The following is a 25,163-nucleotide window of genomic DNA, read 5'->3' as shown; positions in this document are numbered from 1 at the left end:
TCCGCCCCCCAGAGCTCTGGGACTGATGGGAAGGGGGGGGCAGTCCCGGGACCCATTGTTCCTCCTCTGGGCTCCATTCCGCTTTGCAGAAATCCAGAATCCTCCTCCCATCCGATGCTCACTCCTCCTCCTCCCCCTCCCAAAGGACCCANTCCCGGGAGGAGCGCGAGCGCCCGGGCCCCGGCGTGGCATGCGTGCAGAGGGGGCCCGGCCGTACCTGCCCGGCCACCTCGTAGGGTCGGAGAAGTGACTGTGACAGTAGATGCGGTCGCGCTGGGCACTCAGTGGGCAGGGCCGCAAACGCCCTTACTTTTGCGGACGGGAGGGTGCTTCCCCCCGTGGCCCACCTGGAGCTGTCTTGGAGGAGAGGTGCTGATTATTTCCTCGGGGAAATGAGGCTTGGAAGGCACTCAGAGGGGTTATTTCCTCAGGATGTTTGTATCAGCTTTCCTGAGCGTGCGTGTGTGTGTGTGTGTGTGCGTGTGTGTGCGCGTGTGTGTGCGCGCGCGCCACCACCTAGTTCTCCGGGTTGACCTGGTTTGTCAACCACCCGTCTCACCACTGTGCTAATGAGGACGGGGTCCTGGAGGAGGGAGAAGGGCCTCCCGCAGGGCCTGGAAGCACCGGGTCAGGTGGGGTCGGGACCCCACGGCCCCGCGCCGCTTAGGTCCTGCCAGCACCGCAGGTTCATTGCTGGCCTCTCAGCTCTGTTTCTAGGAATTTAATAACCTCCCGATTGGGCCCACTGAGGTTTTCAGACAACACCATGAAAGTAAAGTTGTTCCTTGGCGTCCCCTGCTAGGGAGGCCTGCACCCGGGTAACTGGGGGCCCTNGTTAAGATTTCAGATGGGTTAAATCCGAAATTTGTTGAGAGGCTTGCACGCTTCAGAGTCCCTGGGGCCCTTGGGTCATTCCCAGGACGGTGTGGATGACCCTGTGGAACTGACAGGTGTCCTTCTCCCCCAGCAGATCATGGAGGCGGGCGCTCTGCCCGGCCGTAGCTCCTGACGCTCAGTGAGGTCGCACATCTTAGCCCACTTGGAGCGTGAGCTCAAACTCTGGCCTGAGGAATTCACGAGAGCTGCCAATGGTAAGGCGCCCCTTGCATTCCCCGCGGCCCGGGCCGCCCTCCGTAGGCCAGCCTGCTTCGGTGACACCTGTGCAAAGATCTGGTGGCTCTCTGAAGATGCCCGCAGAATCGGGGGGCCTCCCGAGCAACTAGGAGGGTGAGGGTGTGGTAGCGGGAGCCGTGATGGTTGACAGACCCGACCCCCAGCCGCTGGTCTCTGAGAAGAGGCTCGTAGGCAGCTCCCCACCTGCCTCGGGGGGTTGTCTGAGCAGATGGATAATGATGGAGAAAGGTAACTGGCTGCAAATTACAAAGTACTGAGCAAATGTGTAGGTGGAGTGGCGCTTAACCCACAGCCACTTCTTCTCTTCCCTGCCTGTATCCGGTGCTGACCAGTCAGGGTATTTTCTGACACTTGAATGCTATTATAAAAGTAACAATCTGGAAAATTTAATTCCCAATTAATGGATTTAACGAGCCAAGACGTGATAAAACTTGCAAAGTCCGGTTCTGCTTTTAAATAGATAACACACCCGCCTCCGTAGTTTTGGGCTAGACTTTCCCAGGCTCCTTTAGGACCCCAGAGCTTAACTGCTTTTCCCGATACAGGACGTGTTCCCTCAGGACTTCCCCGATGTGGCCATATTTTTAAAATTATTCTTAGCAAGAGCGAGAAGCTTGCAGAATGCGGTCTGGTAGTACAATAGAGGGTCTCAGTTGTCGCACCTTAAGAAAAGGTAAAGTCACTCAAAAACAGCCGAGATTAACGACGAGACCACCTTGGACGTGTTTCCACAGGATCACGTTTCCAGAGGATCAGGCTCCTCTGCACACACCTTGCTTACTTCTGCAAACTGAGTGGCTGGCAGACGCGGCTGAAATCCTCACGGGAACACTTTGAGTCAACTCACGTCACGTTATTGAGTATCCGCGTTCTTTTTCACAGGCGCCGAGGAAAGTGCTGACGGTGCAGGAATGCACGTGGCGGAGAGGGGTGCCTCCCCCGGGAACCCTTGTCATGTCCAAAGGCAGTTACGCAGCAGGGGTGAGTGCCCAGACGGGAGTAGGGTCCCGGGAAGCCTTCCCAGAGGCGGGATGTTCTGAGTTGTGCTTTTGGAGGTGAGGTGTGAGAACTGGGACTAAAGCCTGGTGCGGCGCCTGGTGTCTGGTAGGAATTCGGTCCGTGTTCATGAAATGAATGAGCGAGCCACGCTGAAAAGGCTCCAGGTGTAGTTTTCTTATAGAAATGTGAATGAATAACTGTCTCTGGGAAGCAGCTCAAATGAGCCGTAGCCACAACTGCGTCCCTTTGAGAGATCACAGGTGATATTTATTAAGCACTTGCTGTGTGCCAGGTGGTTTATCACACACTGTTTACAGTGCAGTAAATACTTCTGTTGTCCCCATTTTATAGATGAAGGTAAGGTAAGTCTCTGGCCCAGGCAGAGGCACATTTATCTTGAAGCAAGTGAAGCCTGAGCTTCTGGGCCCTTCATGATCACAGGGCCTTTGCATGGCCGTGGGAGGGGTCAAAGCAATCTATTTACAGGACTGCATGTTTTAGTAAGGTTTTCATGAGTAAAGTCTTTATTCTTTTCCTTAAAGAGGACCCCTACGGTGATGTGACCTTTGGGCCCAGTAAGGCTCAGATTCGCTGTTGTGCTTCAGGTCACAGCTGATTAATGGTACCGGGGCCTGTGAGCAAAACCAGCCCAAGCTCCTTCCCACCTCTGGGCTGTGGCTCCTCAGCTGGGGGTGGGAAATCCTTCCAGCCTGTGTCCCCACGGGACTGTACCGCCCACCCCACGGGTGAGGGCGCTCGAAAGCGTTTTGGTCTTTGATGTCCTGTTGTTAACGTGCATGTGACATGGGACGTGCAGAACACAACGCTTTTGAAGAATATTCTGGTAAGATGGGAAACGCTCTCCTTACGTTGGATGAACGAGAAAGGAGACGAGGTGCGCACGTTACTAAACCCTCAGGAAATATCAGGAGGAGCAGATGAACAGGCCGGGAAGCAACACATCGAAATTTTCATGACGGTTATTTAAATAGTGGGATCACGTTTTGTTTTCATGTTTCAAGTTCTGAACGTCTTTATTCGATTCATTTTTAAAAGTAATACATGCTTAGTTTAAAAGTTAAATGGTACTAAAAGGCTTCATAAAATGAAAAGCACCCGTACCTGCTGTAAACAGAAGGAAAACCCTAAAGCGAATCCTAGCACACATTTATATTTACAAAAGCATTTGGAATTGTGAGAGTAGAGAAGAAAAAAATGTCATAAGTTTTATAAAATGGGCCTTTAAAAGTAGGTTGACTTCCAAAATTTAAACATTCGTTTAGTTAATCACCAGTACTAACCATTCTGCGATGTCAGAAAGGAGTAAGAATCAGGAGGTAATTTTAAAACCTCGAAGATACGCAGGAATTGGGGGAGCCTGGAGGCCCACGACCTTCCAGGAGGTGCCCCCTTCTTCGTGAGCAGGGATGAAATGGATGCTTGATTCCCCCACTTTACCCCCAACCCCCTTTCCATGAACCGAGGGATTCTAGCAGGTGGTTAGAACCTCAGGATGTTAGCAAGTGTGTGGTCCCGAACCTTCATCTGGTGGGGAGCACAGGAACGGAGGCAATGGACTCCTTGACAGTCTGGACTCAGGACCCGGAGCCCAGACTTCCGACCCGAAGTGTCCATTCTTTCTCAAGTAACTTAAGGAAATCGGGGCTGCCCCTGGTTCAGCCCTCTCTGTGCCCTGGGCCAGGGTAGGGGAGGCTCAGTCACATCTGCTGCTGTCAAACCCGAGAGGAACAGGGCAGCTGCCCCCCAAGTCTAGGTGGGGGCCGCCCTGCGAGGCATCTGCGGGAAGGCAGTCTCACCGCCCCTTGCTCCGGCCCCCTTTCCTGAACTAAACGGGGCCCTGTGGTGAGGGCTCCGGGAGCTGGGGACCCTGTGTCGGGGAGACAGTGAGGCGGCGCCGGCTCCGTGGTCCCAGCCGCAGCCTAAGCTCCTAGCGGGACCCCCAGCGCATGGAAATAAGTAAAACGGACAGCGTGCTCTGGCCCGTGGCTGAGTCAGTACCATGCTAAACCCCCGGACAGTGTCGGTTCTCACGGCGTACTGATAAGTGTGATGACCATCTCTGTTCCAGAAAGTCCATTCTGGGAACTAGGATCGGAATCCAGCAACCCCAGAGCCCAAACTCCAAGCAGCCAACCTTCTCAGATAGAAGTGTGTCCAGAAGAAGACAACCAAGACTGAAAAGACTCAAAATCGTGGTGGAAGAGATGTAATCGGTGGAAGGAGCCGGGACTTTTGCAAGAGGAAAGTCTTGGGGCTGAAAGTATTTATTTGTCAGAGTTGAGGATGACAAATTACAAAGTAATAACACTGAATTAAATAAAAGATGTGCATCACGATCCTGGGTGCTCAGTAAACGGAGTTTCAAAGATCAAAAGTGGGAAGGGCACAGTGAACAGTGGAGGGGGAGAGAGTCTTCCGGTACTCAGTGGGAGGCTTGTTCTGTGAAAGTGCAGTGGGGGGTGGGGGAGACAAGGGTAGATGCTTCTGGAAGGCAGACACCAGCAGAGGACAGGAGCTGCCTTGAGCTGGGAGCAGCCTGCAGATGGGATGGGCCACCTCCCAGACACCTGAGGACCACTTAATGAGGGACGTGTGCAAAGGCTGCACTGGCCGTGTAGACAGGTGCTTTGGATCGGGGCGACGTCTTAAGTTTTCCTCAGTCGGCTTGTTGACCTTCGGCTGGTCAGCTAGTCTCTTAGCTTTGGTTTTCCCATCTGTGAAATAGGAATATTAGTCCTTACTTAGGCAACAAAGGTGGGCTACCCTTCTCCGCGCCAGCGGGATGTAGACGTACTCTTGAAGGATGAGGGTTTCTTTGCTCGTCCCCTTCTACAGTGACAGAATACAGAGCGACAAAGATTTAAGCTCTAATCTTTTTTAATAGTTTGTATGACCACACCTTCTCTGTTCTCAGTACTTTAAAATAAATACCTTTATAACCTGAAGTTTTGTCTCGTCAGCATCAGGCTGAGAAGGCAGGATGCTGATTAGTGAGATGCAGCTGTTGAGCATCTCCCAACCAACTCTGAACCACTAGCCAGTTTAACTTCGTGCTACACTGATTTCTTCCCCTGTGCATTTCGGTTCAAAAGATAAAAATTATGTCAACAGAGCTAATAAAATTTTAGCTAATAATAGAATCGTTTTTGTTACGCTGATAAAACAAATCTACAGCTTCATTTAAATTCCACAGCTGTCATTGTAGTAAAATGCGAACGCGGCTATGCAGAGAAGATCCTCGGACTCTAACAAGCAAAGAAATACAAATGCGAGAACGCCTTTCAGGAAGCGTGAGGACCAGTCAACTTAACGGAAGAAGTAAAATAGAGGCCTTGATGGAAATTCCACGACTCAGAGAAAAATAAAGAAGATGGGGTCTCCAGCAGCAAAATTTTAAGAAGCATCATAAGTGGAAAGTAGGAAACCGAACACAACTAAGCACACAAAAAGCCTAAAACAACCAAATAAAACAAATACCAACAGGTCGGTAGGAATGGGGATGAGGAAGCTGAACGCCCTGCTGAAGAGAGACCCGTGGGTTCTCAGGGAGAACTTGACCTTGGCGAGGTCCTGGCCGTGGTCTCTGGGGCTGGACTGGCTGGTGTGAGAGCTTCCGGCCGGGCCACCTCGTTCTGAGACCTGGAGCTTCTCTGTGTCTTCTGCCCTCAGCTCCCTCGCCCGTGTCCCTGGGCTGAGTGCAGAGGGACGAGGGGTGCTCGGGGAGTCACCTGTACGCCCCTGTGCGCACCGTGCTGAGCGGCCCGCGCTGGCGTCAGACGAAGAGCTGGGTGGCTCTAGCCGTCGCACACGGTCAGCAGGAAGCGCAGACGGGAGGGGCTCGCTGTGTGGGACAGAGGTGGACGTGAGCTGGGGCAGAAGCCATCCCCCAACAGGAGGCTGAGGTGACCGACTGGCCTTTTAGAAGCACTGTGTCATGTTGGGTCTTTTCCTGCCTCACAACATGGAGAGAAGTAAATTTGGGGGCGGGGGGTGGGGGGGGAGGTCAAGGAGTTAAGCTTGAAGAATGAAATCATAAAAGATCTGAATAGAAACAGCTGGCTGTTTCTAGAATTTTGGAGTAGGAGAAGGGCTCTCTGAGTGCGACCCTACGAGGGAAGATCATTTAGGGGAAGGCTCTTATAGAACAAGGACACTGTACCGCGGGCCAGAACCCCATACAGGAGGCCTCCCCAGATGTGACATACCAGTGGTGACCTTGGGGGGCACACGGACAAGCCTGTTTTAACTATTATACACTCATGTATGTATGTATGTATTTTCAGATGAGATTTTTTTTTAAAGTTTGTCAAGTTGGTTTCCATAGAACACCCAGTGCTCATCCCCACAAGTGCCCTCCTCCGTGCCCATCACCCCCCTTCCCCTCCCCCATTCACCCTCAGTTTGTTCTCGGCATTCAAGAGTCTCTCATGGTTTGCCTCCCTCCCTCTCCCCAACTTTTTTCCCCTTCTCCCCCACATTTCTCCTTTAAGTTCCTCCTAATCCTCCTGTACGTGCAAACCTATGGTATCTGTCCTCTGCCTGACTTATTTCGCTCAGCATAATTATATACTCATTTTAATTATCTTATAAAATCGTATTAGTGTATGAACCCTTAGAATTCACTGATGTCAAGGAAGGAGAAGTTGAGTCGATATGTATGTTTTAAAAGGAAGTTAATCTGAACAACTATTAGGTGAATAATGTTACAGTTGGTTCTCAGATATGGTAAAATATATAATGCAGATGTTATGTGAGTGAGTGATGACTGGAGGTGGAAATGATGGATGAGAAGATGCTCTAATTAGGTGAATTCTTTAAGGATGAATTTATAATTAGAATTAAAGAAATTTTCAAAAATGTTTTTAATGTTTACTTATTTTTGAGAGAGAGAGACAGAGAGACCCAGCATGAAGAGGGTGGGGCAGAGAGAGAGGGAGACACAGAATCTGAAGCAGGATCCAGGCTCTGAGCTGTCAGCACAGAGCCTGACGCGGGGCTCAAACTCACAAACCATGAGATCGTGACCTGAGCCGAAGTCAGTTGCTTAATGGACTGAGCCACCCAGGTGCCTCTATAATTAGAATTTTACACAGTCCGTCAAAATACAACTTTTTGGGGGATGTGGGAGGTACGGAATCTTCCGGAAGTTCATCTGAAAGATCACAGAAGAACCAGGGGGTTAGGAGCAGCTGTCACGACACCAGGCATCAGCACCTTTTATGACCGTGAAGGGACACGAGCGTGGCATCCAGGCCGAGGAGAGGACGTTCAGAAGCCGGTGCGAGATGGTGTACGTTCCTCTCAGCAGGTCCCGGGCGCATCTGTCCTGCGGGCACCGGGCTGGGGCGGGGGGATCGGGAACAGCGAGGGGGACCCAGGGTGAGCCGTCGGCGGGGGGGGCGGGAACAGCGAGGGGGACCCAGGGTGAGCCGTCTGGAAGGGAAGAGCGCACGGATGAGCTGACCGACAGGCATTTGTGTGACATCACGACTCTGACAAGTGCCACCGAGGACAAGACCGTGGTGCAAGGAATTTATAAAAGGGGAGACCCGGCGATTTTTACTATGCAGAGGACTTCATCTCGGGCCTCAGAGTCCATAACTGATGAGCTAAGAAAATGTTTTCATGCACGGAGTGAAAGAAAGAGTAAGTTGTGATATTTCTTGAGCACCTATTACGTACGAGGGTGATGCTGGTTCTGTCACTCAGTAATCTCAATAGTCCAGTGAAGTAGGGACTGTCCTTACTGAAACTTCCGCCCTGAGGAAGCGGGGCCTGAGCTGGCCAGCGCAGGCACACCCGGGCCATTCGAGTGCGAGTTCTCGCTCACTTTTTTTAAAAACACTTTTGAGAAATAACGGAGATATGGAAACCAGGACACGTGCCGCATATGATTCGATGGCCTTGCACGTGTCCACGCACCTGTGACACTGTCCCCAGAGTCCAGATGGCAGACGTGTCCGTCACCCTCGTGAAGGTTCCTGCCATCCCTTCTGTCTGTGACAAGAACTCTAGCAGGAGACCCAGCCTCTTCAGTTTCTGAGCACCCGACGCCGCGCTGTTGCCTGTGGGCACCGGGAGGCACGGCAGAGATCGAGGGCGTGTTCATTCCACACAACTGGAGCATCTTGCACACCCCGCTGGGGTGAACATCCCACCTCCTCGCGGAGGAACGTCTCCTCCTCCCGGTGTCTGGTAACCACCGTCTCGCTGTCTGCTTCTGAGTCTGACCGTGGTGACTTCCCGTGCAAGTGGGACCCCGTGGCGTTCCTTCTTCCGCGACGGACTCGGTTCACTTAGTACAGGGTCCTCCATGTCCAGCCCACGTCGTCAACGGATTTGAGCCTGACCAGCGTTCCCGTGTACGTGCATCCCACGTTTTCGTCATCCATTCAGCCGTCTGTGGACACGTGGCTGTTTCTACGTCTTTGCTGCTGTGAATGATGCTGCCGCCGACGGGAGACCGCAGCTATGTCTTCGAGAACGTGACCTGGGGTACGTATACCCAGGAAGGGGACTGCTGGGCCATGTGGCGCATCCATTTATTGTGCGTGGAACCTCCGTGTCGCTCCCCTGAGCACCTGTGCATGTTCACACCTCCGCCAACAGTGCGCAAGTGCTCCAGCTTCGCCGTAGGATCGCCAGCACGTTCTTCTGTTTTGCTTTGTTTTAGAATAGCCGTCCTCGCGGGGATGACGGGGGTGCCCCACTGTGATTCTGATCTGCGTCTCCCTGAGGATGGGTCATGTCAAGCCTCTTCTCAGGTGTCTGTTGGCCGTGTGCATGTCGTCTTTGGAAAACCATCTATTCGAGTCATTTGCCCATTTTGGTTTTCATCTGGTCTTGGCAGTGGAAGCACGGCTATGCCACCAAAAGCAGAGTCTACAAAAGCATAAAGACACACAAGTGGGTCGACATCAAACTGAAGGCCTCTGCACAGCAACGGAGGCAGGCCACCCCCAGAACGAGAAGGCAGCATGAGAGACGTTTGCAAACCACATGCCTGAGAAGAGACTGACATCCAAACTATATAAGGAGACTGTACAATTCCAAATACAAAAAAAAAAAAAACCCAAAAACAAAAAACCCCAAAATACACAATAACTCAATGGGAAAATAGGCAAAGAATTTAAAAAACATTTCTGCTGGGACACCTGGGTGGCTCAGGTCATGATCTCAAGATTCGTGGGTTCGAGCCCCGCGTCGGGCTCTGTGCTGCCAGCTCAGAGCCTGGAGCAGCTTCAGAGTCTGTGACTCCCTCTCTCTCTGACCCTCCCCTGCTCACACTGCCCCTCTCTCTCAGAAATAAATAAAACATTAAAAAGAGAAAAAAAGGATTCAGAGCTCCCAGCCTCCGTGGGGTTCTGCCCCAGTCCTTGGCCACATGGGAGAGCTGGCCTTGGCCGTGATCTGTTTCTCTCACCCCTCTTCCCTGCGCACCAGGCTCCTGCACCACTAGGGTCTCAAGCACATGTGTGTAGACACCCAGCTCCGTCCACACTCTGTCCCTGCCAGCAGTCGCTCCCTTTGACACACCTCGGGCACACTGCTGGTGGAAGACCGAAGGGGCTGTCGGGGGAGAGGCGCCCAGGCCCTGAGAAGGGCCTTCTGGGCAGGGAGGCCCCGCCGTGACTTCGTGCCGTGGGGAGCGGCGCAGCCCGAGGTCAGGCGGGCAGCCAGAGTGGGGACCTTACCTTGTCCTACCTTGTCCAACGCCTAAAACAGTAACAACAACAAAAATACATATAATAAAACAACTTAAAATATACACATATAACTATTTGAGTTAGAAAATAGTAATTGAAAATAGTACTTTATTCTCTCCATTTTATATTTGGGGAAAAAATAACAAGGGAGCCTCTGTGCCCGGGACAGGATGGCTGTAAGGCCGCCTTCCATCGCCCACCCCTCCTCGCTCGCTGCCTCCCCTCCCTTTCTCCCCCTGCCTGCCCGCCTCCCTCTCTTCCTTCCCTCCTTTCCTTCCTGCATCACACAAACATTCAGAGAGCGCACCCCGTGTGCCCGGGCCCAAGGGTTCAAGGGTGGTCGGGGCAGACGCGCCCAGGCAGCTGCAGCGTAACAAGGAGACTAGCGTCGATCCGCACAAACACATGTCTAATGTCAAACCGGTACAAGTACACTGACCGATAAACATGTGTTGATTTGCGTGTTGCCTTTGATTTAAGGCTTCCTGCTGAGCCAGGGAGGAAGGTAAATCTGGTTTTCTCTTAAAGCCAGGGGCCTTAGCATGTTCTCACAGACCTTCAGAATGGACGCGCTGCATACGGCTAGCCAGAATCGGACGCGCTTCCTACAGGCATATAAGCTCATTAAATCAATTCTGCTACTTTATGGAGGTAGTAACACGTTACCAGAACTTTCTGAGGCACATGTTCCGGCAGCGTCACAGAGCCAACTGTCCAATTAGAGAAGGGGGGGCGGTGACTAGAGCCTGTGCCGGATTCTTAGGGAAGTGCAGGAGGCTGGCTGGACAAGGGGTCCCCAAGGCCCTGATGTGCCCTCCTGAAGTCCCAGCACCAGAAAATGGAAGAGGCGGGATGCCTGGTGTCTCATTACCGTTCTTCTGCGTCCCCTACTCTAGATGATTCCTAGTGAGTGGGCCCTCGTGGGGCGGGGGGGCGGCAAGCAGTCACTTTAAAACTAGATACAAACTCGGTCAGTGGACAGCAGGAGGGGGAGCGGCTCTGGCTCCTTCCTTCTGTGCAACTTAATCTCCTCCACGTGGACTGAGGCGCAGAAGACCTAGACATGGGCTGTCTCTCAAGGGCTCTGTACTGGGGGGCAGAATGCTCGGGGGAAAATCCACTTGTGGCGTGAGCATCAGCAATGTGGATTTCTGATTGCCTGTTGATCTGGTCGCATTTCACTGGTTTTCAGGTCTCCGGTGAGGAGTAAATAAATCCCCGTGGCATTTCCCTTGGGAAAGGACTGCTCTACTCTCCCTTTACCGTACTTAAGGGTCAGTTAGACAAATATTCCCCAAGATATAAAAGTGACATATCTTCCTCTTCCCTTGCCCCGGACTGAACGTTCAGCTTTAAAAATTTCTTATCTCTGGGGTACCTGGGGGGCTCAGTCAGTTAAGCATCCAACCTTGGCTCAGGTCATGATCTCACGGTTTGTGGGTTCGAGCCCCGCGTCGGGCTCTGTGCTGACAGCTCAGAGCCTGGAGCTGCTTCGGATGCTGTGTCTCCGTCTCTCTCTGCCCCTCACCTGTTCACTCTCTCTCAATAAATACACAAACAAAAATTTTTAATTTCTCCTGCAGAGGGAATCTTATTTCTAACACTGGTTCTACACACACACACACACACACACACACACACACACACACACACCTCCCCGCACTTTCCTTTCTCAGGCGCAGGTGCGCTGGGCTGAGGAGCACCCACGGGAACTGGCTCACGCTGGCATGGGGTTCCTGCCCCTCGCTAGCGCCTCTCCTGCTGCCTCGTGTCCTCTCGGGGGGCCCTAGGGATCAGCCTGGACACTGAGAATGAGTGGACCCCCCACTGACTCCCAAGGAGGGTCAAGTCCCGCTCCCTCGTCTCCGTCCGGCACCGGGACTCCCACCTGGGATGACTTTCCTCTAAGTTGCCTACAAACTACAAGGCAAATAGAGGTTTTGGGTGTTTTGTTTCATTTGTTTTTACCAGAATCAGAGGTCGGGAGAGAATGAGGACAGGGCTGAGGAAGGGAGACGTCTCTTCCATGAGGCTGAGCAGAGAATGAGGACTGAGGGCGTGACCGGCTTGGTCAAGGCCAAGGCCGAGCGGGACGCAAACCCAGCTACCCGTGGAGCTTCGGCCGTGTCCCCGGCACCGCGGGCACCCCTCCCCCTCCCTCCCCTCCTGTCACGTCATCACCAAGGGCCACCGTCACGAGGCAGCACCAGGCCGGCGGCTCCCCTGCAGCACCAGACCCGTACAGCCTCCCGCACTGCCTCCATCTACTCGTTTCTAGAACGAGGGTGGTGAAAGCCGTTGCTCTGAACGCGCGGATGCAGTGCCCCGCACAGTGGAGGGCGCCGCACACGCCAGCCGCCCCCTCGGCCCCTGCTGTCTTCCATCCGCACGGCTCTCTGCATCTCTGGCCCGAACGCCCTCTTTAAAAATTATTTTCTGTGCATGATCCTTATCCTCTGAAGCCGCACGCACAAGCCACCTCTCCAGGGAAGCCTCCCGTGCCGACCCCTTCACGGCTTCCAGCTGAGAGTCAGGGTCCCCGGGCCTTCAGCCCAGTGTCCGTGCTCTTCGTGGCTCTTTCTCCCCCTGCGCCCCACCCCTGCGTGTTTACCTGGGGACGCTCTGCTGCACCTTTTCTGTTCTCTCAGACACGACTCCCCACCCCGTGTCCATCCCCACCCGTGGAGAATGGGGTGACAGCCGTCCGTGCAGGGTGCACGCGGCGTCAGCCGAGGAGATGACTCGAGTGCCATGCGCGGACAGGTGACAGTTGCCCGCACCGAGGCTGCCTCTGCGGAGCAGGTGCTCAGAGCACGTCTGCAGGGCGCCCGCCACGGGAGCGGGCACAGGGCGGGGACACTGCGGGCGCACACAGGCGCGGTGGTGGACGCAGTCGGCACACGTGGGGGCCCAGCCGGCTGTGACCGTCCCCGCTCCCAGCGGGCGAGTCCGCAGCCACGCGGAGGCCACTGTGCACACGGCCCCGCGCTGGGACGGGGGCTGCACGGCTGCAGGGCCCCACTGTTGCTGAGGGTCTGCGCCTGCGGCCGGGGCCCCGACACACACGCTGTTCCCGTGTCCGCCCTGCACGTGCCGGGGGCCTTCTGCAGCCACGGGCGTCCCTGTGCTGCCCGGGTCACACCTCCCCCGGAACTGAGCCCGCCGAGCCCAGAGCGGACTCCAGACACGCAACCCGGGAGGGGAAACTGGCCACATTAAGTCACGCCGTGGGGTCCCCGTGCCAGCGCCGGGCGTTCGCCCTGCCCGGCCCTGCTCTCCACATTTCAGACAGAAACATGCGGGTCACCCTCTTCCCTGGGGTGTCCCTTTTTTCCAAGCAATTTTTTTTTTAACTTTTCAGAATTTCAGACTTCTAGGAAAGTGCGAACGCAAGAACAGTACAAGGAACGCGTGTATCTTCTTTACCCAGACTCGTCTACGGTAACATTTACCCACTTTGCCGTATCGCTGTCTCCCGCCCCGTGTATGCGTATGCACGTCGCACGCAGTTTCTGAGACCCTCGCGTCTGCGGGCTCGCCGTGGCCCTCCCGTCCTGACACGTCGTCGCCCACCTGCTAAGAACAGGGTCCTGTCCCACAGACCCCACTGCGGTGACCCCGGCAGTGCGCCCTGCGTCCACGACGCCCTCATCACATCAGCTATCCTGCTCTGGTGGCGTCGGGCAGGCTCAGCGCCGGTTGTTTTTTTTTTTAAACATTTATTTTTTTAGAGACAGGGAGAGACAGAGCACAAGCAGGGGAGGGGCAGAGAGAGAGGGAGACACTGAATCCGAAGCAGGTACCAGGCTCTGAGCTGTCAGCACAGAGCCGGACGCGGGGCTCGAACCCACGAACTGCAAGATCATGACCTGAGCCCAAGCCAGATGCTCAACTGACTGAGCCCAAGCACCTTATTTTTTTTTTTTTTTGAGAAAGAGAGAGAGAGAGAGAATTTCCCAAGCAGGCTCCACAGTGTCAGCCCAGAGCCCCACGCGGGCCTCAAACTCACAAACCGTGAGATCATGACCTGAGCTGAAGTCAGATGCTTAACGGACTGAGCCGCTCAGGTGGCCCTGCGCCTTTCAAGTTCAAAAAGAGGAAGGAATCCCAAAGAAGAAACGCTCAGAGAGCCAGAGGGCTGGGGCAGGAGGGGGTGAGGCCGGCCGATCGTAGGGGTGTGAGGGCACACGATTTGCAGGCATGATTCCCGCGAGCAAGCGCACACCAACAGTCACCCCCAGCGCCCGGCAGGTGCGGCCAGCAGGCGAGACCGGAACTCGGCAAGCGGACCGCCTCACACAGCCCTGCCCAGCCCTCCCCCTTCAGAGCTCAAAACAGCCGGACACTTTCCCGACTGCAAAATTAATAACGCTCGGCACGGACGATTCTGAAAATACTGTTTTTCAAGTCTCTTTCCCCGCGTTCAATGAAGACCGTAATAGCTTTGTTACCTGGCCTGTCAAGTTAATTAAAAGGCTGATTAGTGGAGCATCAGGTCAGGGGACCCCACGCAGCACTCCCTTCTGCCTGCCCTCCTGTAACCTGTTAGCCCCCGGAGAAGCCCCCCTGCGCCGCCCCAGCCCCCTTCTCACCACGGGTGGGAAGTGAGCCGCTGTGGTGCGGGCTTCCCCAAGGGCGGCCCGTTCTGAGAGCAGTGGATTTCGCTGAATGTAAAACCCAACCTTTGAAGTAAGACCCCATGTGGGGAGGGGGGGATTCTTAACCGGAATCTGGCAGCAGGGACACCAGGAGCTTTTTCAGCTACTGACCACCCCTTCCCCTCTCCCATCCCACTTTTGGAGCAGGGGTGGGGAGTGCAGGGCCGATAGCTCCCAGGGGACACTGGTTAAGAACCTCTCCATCAGAGGGTCTTTGTTCCCTTCACGCCCCTGGGAAGGTGCCCAGAGGGAGCTGCCTGTGCCAAAGCNACCCCCGCCCCCACTCACCCCTGCCTCACTCACCCTTTTGTGCCTTTAAAGAGCACAGCCCCTGGAGCTTTTAGAACAGTTTACTTCCAGACAGTACTTGCGGGCTCCTGGTCTCCCAGGGAACAGACTACTAAGTAAAGTGAACCACGGGTGCCTGAATGTGGCCTCAACGTGGCTCCGACAGCAATGACAGAAACCGGCATGAAGCAGACATGTGATGCCTCCAGGTGACCTGTCCTGTTAACATTGCCTTTTTAGGAAAAAAAAATGTTTCTGTTTTTTTCTGGTTTAAAAACTAGAGACTCTCGGTTTCAGCTCAGGTCAGGATCTCAGGGTTCGTGGGAGCAACCCCTGTGTGGGGCTTTGCGCTGACAGGGCAGAGCCTGCTTGGGATTCTCACTATCCCCCACCCCCCAAATAAATTAATTAATTAAAAAAAAGCTTAAAAAAATCTTTTCTCCTACAAACAGTAAGGTTGTGTTTCGCTTCACAAAGAGCCTCTAAGAGGGCTTCCCAGCAGAGGGTAGGTCCCCCCAGGGGGCTGGAAATCTGATTTCAGTTTATAACCGTGGGTCTCACAGAAACCTCAGAGCACGCAGACTGCGCAGGCGAGGGGCAGCTGCCACAGAGGTGGCCTGAGCGTCCCCAAACCCGCACCTGGGTAGCGGTGCTCTTGACGAGCAATGGTGTTGGCTGGTGGCTCTGCCCGGTGCACCCTCCCCACCCCCCGCCCCTCGCCCCCGACCTTGAACACGGCCAGGCCTTGCGGCAGCGCACACAGCTCCCGGCCCCTTCCTCCTGAGGGCTGTGGAAAATGATGAAAACCAACACGTTCTTGAGAAACACCTGACTGTGCGCTCGAAGTGGAGCTGGAAGGAAAGGCGCAACTCCTTCCCTGCCTCTGCGTGTCGGTGGTGTTTGCGGAGACGCGTGGTTGTGGAACAGCACGCTACTCAATCCAGCCTTAAAACACGCCCACACCCCCCACCCCACAGGGAAACGTGTCGGAAGGGCCTGGAATCTCTGGCAAGCGCAGGAAGTGCAGCCCTGACCGCGGGGGGCTGGGCCGCTGGGTGGCGAGAGGGAAGAGCGGCAGCTCACTCTCTTCGTCTCCGTGGGGCTGCTGGCCCCCAACAGCCTCTGCGTCTCTGCCGCTTTCCCTCTCGGGCCACCTTCCTGTGCTTACGTCCTGTGGTTCCTCAGTCCAAATGCCGACGAGGCTCCACGCGGCGAGCGCTGCTGGACGGGGCTGGTTCCGCCAGCCGGGCGTCATCGACGGCTCCCCTCCCAGCTTCAGAGTCCCCTGCGCCTCTTGGAAGCACCCCCACAGCCCGTACTGCCCGCAGGGCCCTGCCCAGGCTGCCGCATTCCACTCCACCGCCGGCCTGGGCAGCGGGTCCCTGTGACCCGGGCTCAGGGGGCGAGCACGTGTCGCACACGCAGCCAAGGCGAGGCTCAGCAGGCCTTTCGCCGCACCCGCCACCCGTCGGGAGAGGAGATTTCCCCTTCCGCAGGCGCGGCCCACGGCCGTCGGCGTGCCCCCCGATGAAGCGAGCGCAGATGAAAAGCAGAGCCGAGGAACAGAAACAAATGACGGACGCTGCGGTTTGAGCAGCTCAGTCTGAACGCATCGGAAGCAAGTGGACCCCGAAAGCCTTTCTGCTGCTTAGGCCAGTTTGGGCCAGATTTCTGTCCCTTTTGCATCCAGAGACATCGCACCTAAAACCCCAGTGGAAAGAAGCCACTTTCATCGTCCTTTGTCAGCTTCTGCCTCATCAGCCAACGCTCGCACAGCGGAAGGGCTGGAAAGCCAGGAGAGAGTGTGGAGCCCACATGGGAGCTCCAGGCCTTGGGGTGGACGGAGCCTGGAGCGAGCGTGCAAGCGGGGGTCCACGCATCACGCGTCCAAATGTTTACAAGTGACCAACTGAGCTAATAAGCTATGAAAGATGGCGTACCCCATCCTTCCACCGCGACACACGCCATCTTCATTTCTGACCTAGAAGGCCAGATCCGAGTGCAGAATCCTCCAAGCAGGTGTGGGGGCACGCTCAGCCGGCTGGCCAGGGCCTACAGATGACCACGGCGCCTTCCCTGTTGCCATGTGTGGGGGGGGTGCGGGCCAGTCCAGCCAGTCCGCCCCCCCCTCACAGGACCAGTGGGGTCTCAGGGGCTCCACCAGTCACTGCATGCCCGTAAGCCTCCCTTCCAGAATCCTCAGTGGGAAGGGCCAGGGTGAGGAAATGGTTGGAAGGCTTAGATCACTTGAGGCCAGTGCCCCCCCAAGTCCCAGCTGTGCTACATCCTGGAATCTGACTCCTCAGGCATGCCTCCTGGGGGGCCCTGGAGGCGTGACCCCCAAGGTTCTCCCAGACCAGCAACCTCTCTTCTTTTTTTTTTTTTTTAAATGTTTTTATTTCTTTCTAGGAGAGAGAGAGAGAGAGACAGCGTGAGCAGGGGAGGGTCAGAGAGAGAGGGAGTCACAGACTGAAACAGGCTCCAGGCTCTGAGCTGGCAGTCAGCACAGAGCCCGACGCGGGGCTCGAACCCACGAACCGCGAGATCATGACCTAAGCGAAAGTCGGATGCTTAACCGACTAAGCCGCCCAGGCGCCCCCAGCAACTCTCTTCTTAACAGCACCCTAGCAGCCTCTTTAATTTGGGAAGTTGTCAAGGACAAAATTAACACCAGAGACGACCTATACAAAGACGACCCAAGCAAGGAAATGAGCATGAGCGCCTCTTCCGAGTTCTGGGGCCCCAGGCCCACCATGCTTGCCCTGGAATACGCAATCCGGAGGTAGCACAGGGCAGACGGGGCTCCGGGGGGGACTCACGGACGCCCCCTCCCACCTGTGAGAGCAGGACTGACAGACACGTGGGACTCACAGACGCCTCCCACCTGTGGAGGGGGGACTTAGGGATCCCGCCCCCCACCTGCACGGAGCAGGACTCAGGGAGGCACGGGACTTGCGGACGCCCCCTCACCTGCGCGGGTGGGGCGCGATGGTCTGAAGTGCTTCCTGGGCCCCGGGTGGCCGGCAGCAGGGGCCTGCCTGGGTGTCCCAGCTGCCGCGAGCAGAGTGCACAATCGGCGACGCAAGGAGCCGCTCCTGCCTGCCCCCCCCCCCCGAAGTCCCTGCCTCTCCCCAGCCACAGGAAAGAGACGACCGGGGAAGAAAATCCAGGAAGCCTTCCTGTAGGCAGCCATTGTCACGCCCGCAGACTGCCTCCCGGGCCTCCCCTGGTGACGCAGATGTTCCCACAGCTGTTTTACGCGTGCATGCACACCCCGCGCTGCTGTGTGGACACTCACCGGTGGCACTGGAGTGGACGAGTTCTCTGAACAGCTTCACCTTCTTCGTCTTAAACACTCTCCTATCGGGCATTGGATTTTTTGCTGTTGTTGTCGTCGTTTTTTCCCAATGTCAGATACAGCGCGGGGCCCAGAGCCCTTATGCTCTGCTGAGCTTCCCCCTCAATTTTCTTCGGAGACATTCTAAGGAGATGGTCAAAGCAATACCGCACTCAGATCAGGCAGAGCGTCCCTCCGTCCCCCTTCTGGGCGCATCCCTCCCCCTGTGAGGACGAGTCCCGAAGGGAACTCGCCCCCTTCAAGTCCACAGCCCCTCCTCCAGGGACCTGGGACGCCCCCCAGAAGCCCCTGCCCCAGCGACCGCCAGCTCGTGTCGTCATGCCTTCCGGATCTCTCTTCCTGAGGTCCAATCTCACCGGCAGTGGGCAGAGACGTGGACGTGAGGGGTGGCCGAGGGGCACCGGGTCAGTGGACAGAGTCTGCACGTGTGAGCCGGGCTGTCCACACACAGCCGTGCAAGGTCACTCCTGATGCCAGGTGACCCAGGGGCTGGGGAGAGAATGGGTCTGGGGGCCAGAGTCTGAGAACTTTACCCCCGAGCCTGGCCTTCTAAGTGCTGTGCAAGCCCATCGGTCAGGAGAGAGAACAAGACGCATTTTACCGAATGGTTCACCCACTTCTTACCCCAACTACTGAAGCACATGGGGGGGCGAGGCTCCAATCTCACCTGGGACCCTGGGCGTCCTCGGAGTCCTGGATCAGAGCTCGTGACCACGTTCCCTGCTGCTGGCTCCGTCCGCACGGCCACACGCTCTTCCCAAAAGCCACACTGGGCTCCGGTCTGCGCGCGGGGCGGGCAGCAGGGCTTCCAGGCGTGGACTCAGTAGGCTGGGGCCCTGGCGCACTGTCGCCCCCGCACTTCTCCGAGCACCCGCAAGAGTAGTAATAAAACCACCCTTTCCTGAGCCCTTACCGTACGCCGGGCACCACAGGAAACACTGCGTTTTCTCATCTGCGCCTCCGGCAACCCTCTGAAGTAGGCTCAACGAGGGCCCCGATTCTGGACAGAACAGCTAGAGGAGTCCGTGCAGGAAACCTGGCTACACGGTTCTTTCTACCCCGTCCGGACCCTCCTTTCTGCCTCTTGCTCTGCTCTCAGCCCCACCCCAGCCCCTGCAACCTCTGTGGATGCACCCTGGACATGCCGTGTGGATGGAACCGACTCCATGTGGATGGACTCTGCGCCTGCCCTGGACAGGGAACTGACACCGTGTGCGCCCTGCATCTGTTCTGGACACGCCGTGTGGACGGACTCGGTTCTGGACACGCTGTGTGGGCAGGGCTGCCGTGTGGACGGCCTCTGCGCCTGCCCTGGACGGGGAACTGACACCGTGTGCGCCCTGCATCTGTTCTGAAGATGCCAGGCGGCCCATGTCTCCCAGGCAGCAGCCTCTACGAACGGAAGGTTTCACACGGAACAACTCGTGGGCTCCTCGCGACAGCTGATCCCACGAATGCACCAGAGGGAGAGCCGCATCATGGGGGCGTCTCGCTGTGCTTTGACACTGTGGGGGTGGGGAAGAGCACACAGCAGGGGTGGGGGACACGCCGGGGGGCCTGCCGACCTGAGGACGGTGGCAGAGGGTGAGGAGCCGTTGTCTTGGCTGCAGAAACCACGTCAGCCGAGATGTCTCTGGGCAGAAGAATGAGGATTCAAGACTCGCCACGAGCTGAGATTTCGGGGAGGTGGTCTCACCAGTAAGGGTGGGGTGTGGCAGGAAAGGGCACGGAAGGGGTGCTGATGGCTACCAGCTCAGTGCCNTGCTGACGAGGGGTGGCAGTGCTCTCCGGGCCTGAGCTCGTCAGCCGCGCCCACCCGACACTGAACCCCAGCGCCGCCCTCTGAGGGCCAGGGCGACACGATCAGGATGCGGGTGCTGGGCGTCCGGGTCTGGAGAAGGAATGTCAGGAGTCCCGACGGATCTCGGCCAGTCTTTCAGGGTCCCTTCCAGGGGACAGAGCAGATAAACAATTTTCCTTGTACGGTTAACTGTTTGAAGGGCGCTGAGCAGAGAAGAGAGATGGGCTCACTCTTTTCTCAGTGCCCAGGGCGCCAGGCTGGGGGGCTGGGGGTGGGCGCTGCTTACTAAATACCAAGCTCAGGGGCGTGCAGCTTGTAAGTGGCAGAGCTGGGACTTAAACCTGCACCTGCCCCACACCCGAGTCCCCTTTCTCCGGGAAGTCCCCCCTGACTATGCCAGGAGCCCCCTGACGTCTGATCCTTCCTGTCAGGTGACCTCTCCTCGCACTACCAGAACCCACANAGCCCCCACCCCACCTCTGTGGCCCCTGCGTGTAGCCGGGCTGCCCGCTTCCGCTCATGTTCCGGAGAATGACTGAGCGAATGAACCAGCATCAGGCTCAGAGTGGGCTGGGGGTGCCCAGAAAACACCAACGTGAACAAAGAAGCACCCAGAGGTCGTCATCTGATGGTGAAACATTGTGCTCTGAGCTCGGGGGCTGGTGCTGCACCCCGACTTCCAGGGGAAGCAGCTAAAGACTCCGACAATGGCGCAGGTGTGGTGGGCGCTGCGGGATCACAGGGGCCAGTGGGGTCCGCGGGCGCATCAAGGATGGTGTCAGGAGGAGCGCCAGGGGCACACTCCCCTGGGAGACGGAGGGTGCGGGACCCCGGGCGCGGAGCCTGCGCTCCTCAGACATGTCAACACTCCGGGGTGGCTTTTGGTGGTGACCGCAAAGGTCAATTGTCAGCCAACGAGGGGCGTGGGCGAGGGAGAGGTGACAGGCGTTCGTTACACGGCTCGGGCTTGCTCATCGGAACATGGGTGCTCGGGGGAGGAAACTGACGGTGCCTGTGGATCGGGTGTGGACGGACACCCCTGATCCAGCGATTCTCCTCCGGGAGCGTGTTCGACAGAAGTGCCCGTGTCCATCGCGATGCTCATCTTGTTAACTTCTCTTTTCAGCGGGACACTGGAGCCCCTGCTCATGCTTTCTGATAAGGGCGACGTGGCAAGTTATCAGCCATCCCTACAACGGACCCTGACAGAGCTGATGACAAAGGAGGGAATTAAATACACACGTATCCATGCGGGAGGCTAACCAGGAGAGGCTGTGGCTTCTCTGGTTGTGGGTTAGGATACACACAGGGTCATCTCCCCATGCCTGAGTGTGTGTCTGCCCAGGGAAAAGTCTGGAAGTATATGCCTGACTGCACATAAGGATTCACTCTACACCCGGAAAGGGAAGTGGGGGAGAAGCGGGAGATTTTCAACGTTTACTGCCCGAGCTTCTGGAGTGCTTAAAAAGTTTGCAACGTACATGCCAACCTCTCTAATTTAAAAGTCTTGGATGATGGGGGCGCCTGGGGGGCTCAGTTGGTTGAGCGTCCGATTTCGGCTCAGGTCATGATCTCACGGTTTGTGGGTTCGAGTCCCGCTGAGCTGTCAGCACAGAGCCTGGAGCTGCTTCGGATTCTGTGTCTCCCTCTCTTTCTGCCCCTCCCCTGCTCACGCTCTGTCTCCCTGTCTCTCTCTCGAAAATAAACAAACATGAACATTAAAAAAATTTTTTTGAATCAAACAATTCTAAAAAAGACCTTGGCCTAATTAGATGGAGTAAAATCTAATTAAATATCTCCTCATTCCTTCTGCAAAGGGCCCCCAACCAAAGGGACAGATGTGCAGGCAGGAACCACGGCTGGTGAGGCCACGCGTCTGGCCCCTCCCGCTGCCGGCCTGCAGTGAGTGGTGAGTGGGGCAAAGTCCCAAGTCTTGGGCCCCAAGATCTACATCCTGAGAGATCTGATTGTCCTACTTGGGAACCGTGTCTGATCCCTCCCCTTCCCTCTCCCAGCCTGCGGCCATGCCAGTGACTGTGTTCTCGCACATACGTGCACACACCCTTACAGGTACATGCCCCACGTGCTCTGGCCCTGTCTCTCTAGCCCGCATCATCCTCGGGGCCCAGCTTCCCACTTCTCACGCCGCACACGCACCCCTATCAGCATCGGCGCCGAGAACGCCAGCATTAGTGAACCGTGTCCCGGACACGGGCGCTGGCGCAATGCCAAGGCATGCGCTTCCTCCCACAAGCACGCGGGCCTCCTTAGCGGGGGCCCTGGCACTCCTTGGGCCCCGCCTGTGTCGGAGGGTGCTGTCTGCGGGGGTCTCCTCCCTGGAGCCCTCGGGGCTAAATCAGAGGGGTCAGTGGAAGCGCACTTGGGGACGTACCCGAGCTGGTCTTCGTGTCTCTGCTTCATTCACTCTTACCTCTCCTGTGTCGCACCTCCTGTCCGCATCATGGCCTCTTTCTAGAACCTTCTCTGCCCTAGAATTGCTTTTAGGGAATAGTTCAGCAGGACCCCAGAGAAAAGGCATCAGAACGGTCACTGACTTACGTCACCCATCCCGTTAGAACTTGGATCTAGTTGCAAAGTCAGGCCGGCTGATGGGGCTTGAGGCCTCACTGCACATGCAAGTGTCCACGACGCTGGCCCCACCTCCCGGGGCGGGGCTCTCCGACCCGTGGGCCGCAGCCCTCACAGTTCCCCCTTTTAGAGCCAGCTCTGCGACAAACTGGCGGGTTTGAAGGTGGCCAAAGGGGACGTGGCGGCTGCTGAGCGGCCCGAACGAAACGCGGTTCACCCACAGGGGCACCTCCCTCACCCACGTCCCAGGGCAAGCCTCTCGTCCACCTTGCTCAGAGCCCCTGTGCTCTAATGCTTAACGTGCGGTTCCCACACGGTCAGACGTGGGGTTTCTAAACTCACAGCAGGTCACAAGGAACAAACCGCAAGTGGACAGCGGAACGGGCCAACGGCAGTAGAAAGTGACGTGCGACAGGCTGGAAGGTCCTAATGGGAAAGACGGTGAACAAGGAGTCAGTGCGAAACCTGGGCCATCACACTGGAAGACAAATAGCCTTGCGCCCCTCAAGGTCTTGAGGGCTCGTTACAAGACCACACTGTGGATCCATCCAGTCTCTTGCCAAGTCCCTACTCTATGCCAGGCTCTCTGAGGGCACATTAGTTAGCCACTGCTTTGGCCACTCGCAGCAGGGACCCAAAATAAAAGTGGTTGAACCAAGCTGGGGGGGGGGGTGGGTGGTTTCTTCAACATAACAGATACCTGGAGGCAGGGAGTCCAAGACGGGGGTGGCTCTTGATGTCATTGGTAACCTTCTATCCACTCTTAGCCTGTGGCTTCTAGCCTCAAAGTCACCTCATGATCACAGTTAGGCTGCTGCAATTCCAGTCATCACATTTAAATTCCAGTCAGCAGAGAGGAGAAAAGGGCGGTAGGGGGGTGGGAAGGCATATTTCCCATCTGAACCAACCTCTTTGAAACAGCTTTCATGGAGGCTTTACCTGATTTTGCTCATATCTCACCATTTCAATGTGCAAGGAGAAGGGGTAATTTCCAGGACAGCCCCAAGAGCACAGCAGTTTGGGAGAAAGGAGGAGAATGAGAAAGTGGTGTTGGCAAGACTGCTCTCAGAGCCAGGCCCCACGGCTGATGCCGGGAGTCGGAGCTCAGGCTTTAGGGAGAATCATTTCCTTCCAAAATGGTTAAAATAATAATTATGTCCTGAGACACAGACTTTCATCTCGATGAACAGACTCCGTAATTTAGGGCAACACTTTCCCAGAAGATTCTAGACTGCGGAGAATTCTGCTGAGTTTGTCTGTTGGTTTGAATTCCATGAGAATTACATTTGTGTCCAGCAAGTCCGCTCGGGGCCTGCTCCCACCCACCAGCATTTATGTCCCTCACAGGTCTGAGGCAGGACGCGGGAGAGGTCACCGCTAACCGTGAGTGCCCACGGAGGGTCTTGGGCAGCAGGCGCGCAAGGCCTGGTCCCGGCGGTCCCGCCCGTCCCCCTCAGGCCTGTCCCAACAGAGCCCAGGCTGCGGTACCACAGCCACGGCTCTTGCCCGTGGCACCTCTGTGAAGGGAGGAGTCTGCCCCGAGCCGTGAGAAGCCCCGACCACACGCTGGGGCTGCACCTGCGGACGCGGGACGATGCACCTGTCTGTCTTGTTCTGAGCGAATCGACGTTTCCTTCGCTAGAGTGGACGTGCTGAAGTCCGATGGTTTTCTGTCTTGGGGGCCCGGGGGCGTTTCAGCGGGGTGCTTGTCTGGGGGCCGGCTAGGGATGGGGGACCCCAAGTGGGCGAGGACAGGGGCAGCGCCGCGCAGAGTCCTCCCGGAGCCAGAACCGCGGGCACGCGAGCAGCCTCCCCTCTGCTGTTGGCGGCCCTGCCTGTGCTCGCGCTGCGGCATGACAGGGCCAGGGTGTGGGTGGCCTGGCGGGAGAGGAGCACCGCAGATGGCGTCGGGGAGCACGAGCAGGGTCCAGCCACAGGGCCGCACACGCGTGCAGGCGAGCCCGACCCCTCCATCACCCACCCAGCACTGAGAGCATGCCGTCTGCAGGGCGCTGCCCAGGCACCAGGACCTGTCCACACGGTCCCTGGCCTCATGGAGGGAGACGCAGAAAGTACCGGGGGGACGGAATCTCAAGGAGAGGCCCCTAGTGGGGGTGACGGGCACAGACGTTTTCCTGGAAGAGCTTCCCAGCTCTGAGCCGCAGGGGAGGGACAGCGCTCCCTGGGGGGGAGGGGAAGGCGGCAGCCGGGGTGCTGGGGCTGCCCCGGAGGGGGGACGGTCCACAGACAAGGGAGGGCAGCCTGGACCCAGGGCAGGTGTCAGGCTGCTGGAGACGGACTCGGGCGGGGCAGGGGCTGCAGGGAGCCGGGGAGCCACGGAGGACAGCCTGCACCGGGGACGGGGTGACTCCACCCCAGCCTCGCGTCCTGCGGGGAGCAGTCTGACTGCGGAGGGGTCTGGCAGGTGAGAGCCGGAGCCTCCCTGGCATCAGCTCCGGGCGCGGGGGGCCTGGGGGTCTGGACAATGCCGCCTCTCGCGCGGTGCCCGCCCGCAGGCCTGCCCCGGGGGAGGTACCAGTGAGCTTCCCCTCGCGGGCAGACGTGCCTCCAGAGGGGACATTGTGCTGGAGGCCTGTCACCACTGGCAG

At 56.9% G+C, this 25,163-nt stretch overlaps 1 protein-coding gene and 2 long non-coding RNA genes across 4 annotated transcripts in view; 1 reads left to right on the top strand and 2 right to left on the bottom strand.

Annotated features, from left to right (window-relative positions):
• MEX3B (mex-3 RNA binding family member B) overlaps positions 1–111 on the bottom strand; it is a 1,088-nt gene extending 977 nt beyond the window's left edge. The window contains exon 1 of the mRNA XM_077774281.1: positions 53–111. Coding sequence (XP_077630407.1) covers positions 53–111 — 59 coding nt within the window. The remainder of the gene's footprint in view (positions 1–52) is intronic.
• A 48-nt stretch (positions 112–159) lies between these two features.
• On the top strand, positions 160–4,490 carry LOC144240062 (uncharacterized). 2 transcript variants are annotated; one of them, XR_013337551.1, is made up of 4 exons: positions 160–369; positions 971–1,091; positions 2,017–2,115; positions 4,223–4,490. It is a non-coding gene; the product is annotated as an uncharacterized LOC144240062 (long non-coding RNA). The 2 variants fall into 2 exon arrangements; XR_013337552.1 differs by having other exon boundaries at positions 968–1,091.
• Positions 4,491–7,001: 2,511 nt separating this feature from the next.
• LOC144240063 (uncharacterized) lies at positions 7,002–19,919 on the bottom strand. The gene is made up of 4 exons (XR_013337553.1): positions 18,832–19,919; positions 18,487–18,653; positions 18,105–18,287; positions 7,002–9,036 (listed from the first exon to the last, which is right to left on the bottom strand). It is a non-coding gene; the product is annotated as an uncharacterized LOC144240063 (long non-coding RNA).
• Positions 19,920–25,163: the final 5,244 nt, after the last annotated feature.

This window comes from Crocuta crocuta, unplaced genomic scaffold, assembly GCF_008692635.1.
Source record: "Crocuta crocuta isolate KB4526 unplaced genomic scaffold, BGI_CrCroc_1.0 scaffold7, whole genome shotgun sequence".
In the NCBI taxonomy this organism is placed as follows: Eukaryota; Metazoa; Chordata; class Mammalia; order Carnivora; family Hyaenidae; genus Crocuta; species Crocuta crocuta.
Note: the sequence above shows the minus strand (reverse complement) of the source record. Positions and strands in the feature narration are given on the sequence as shown.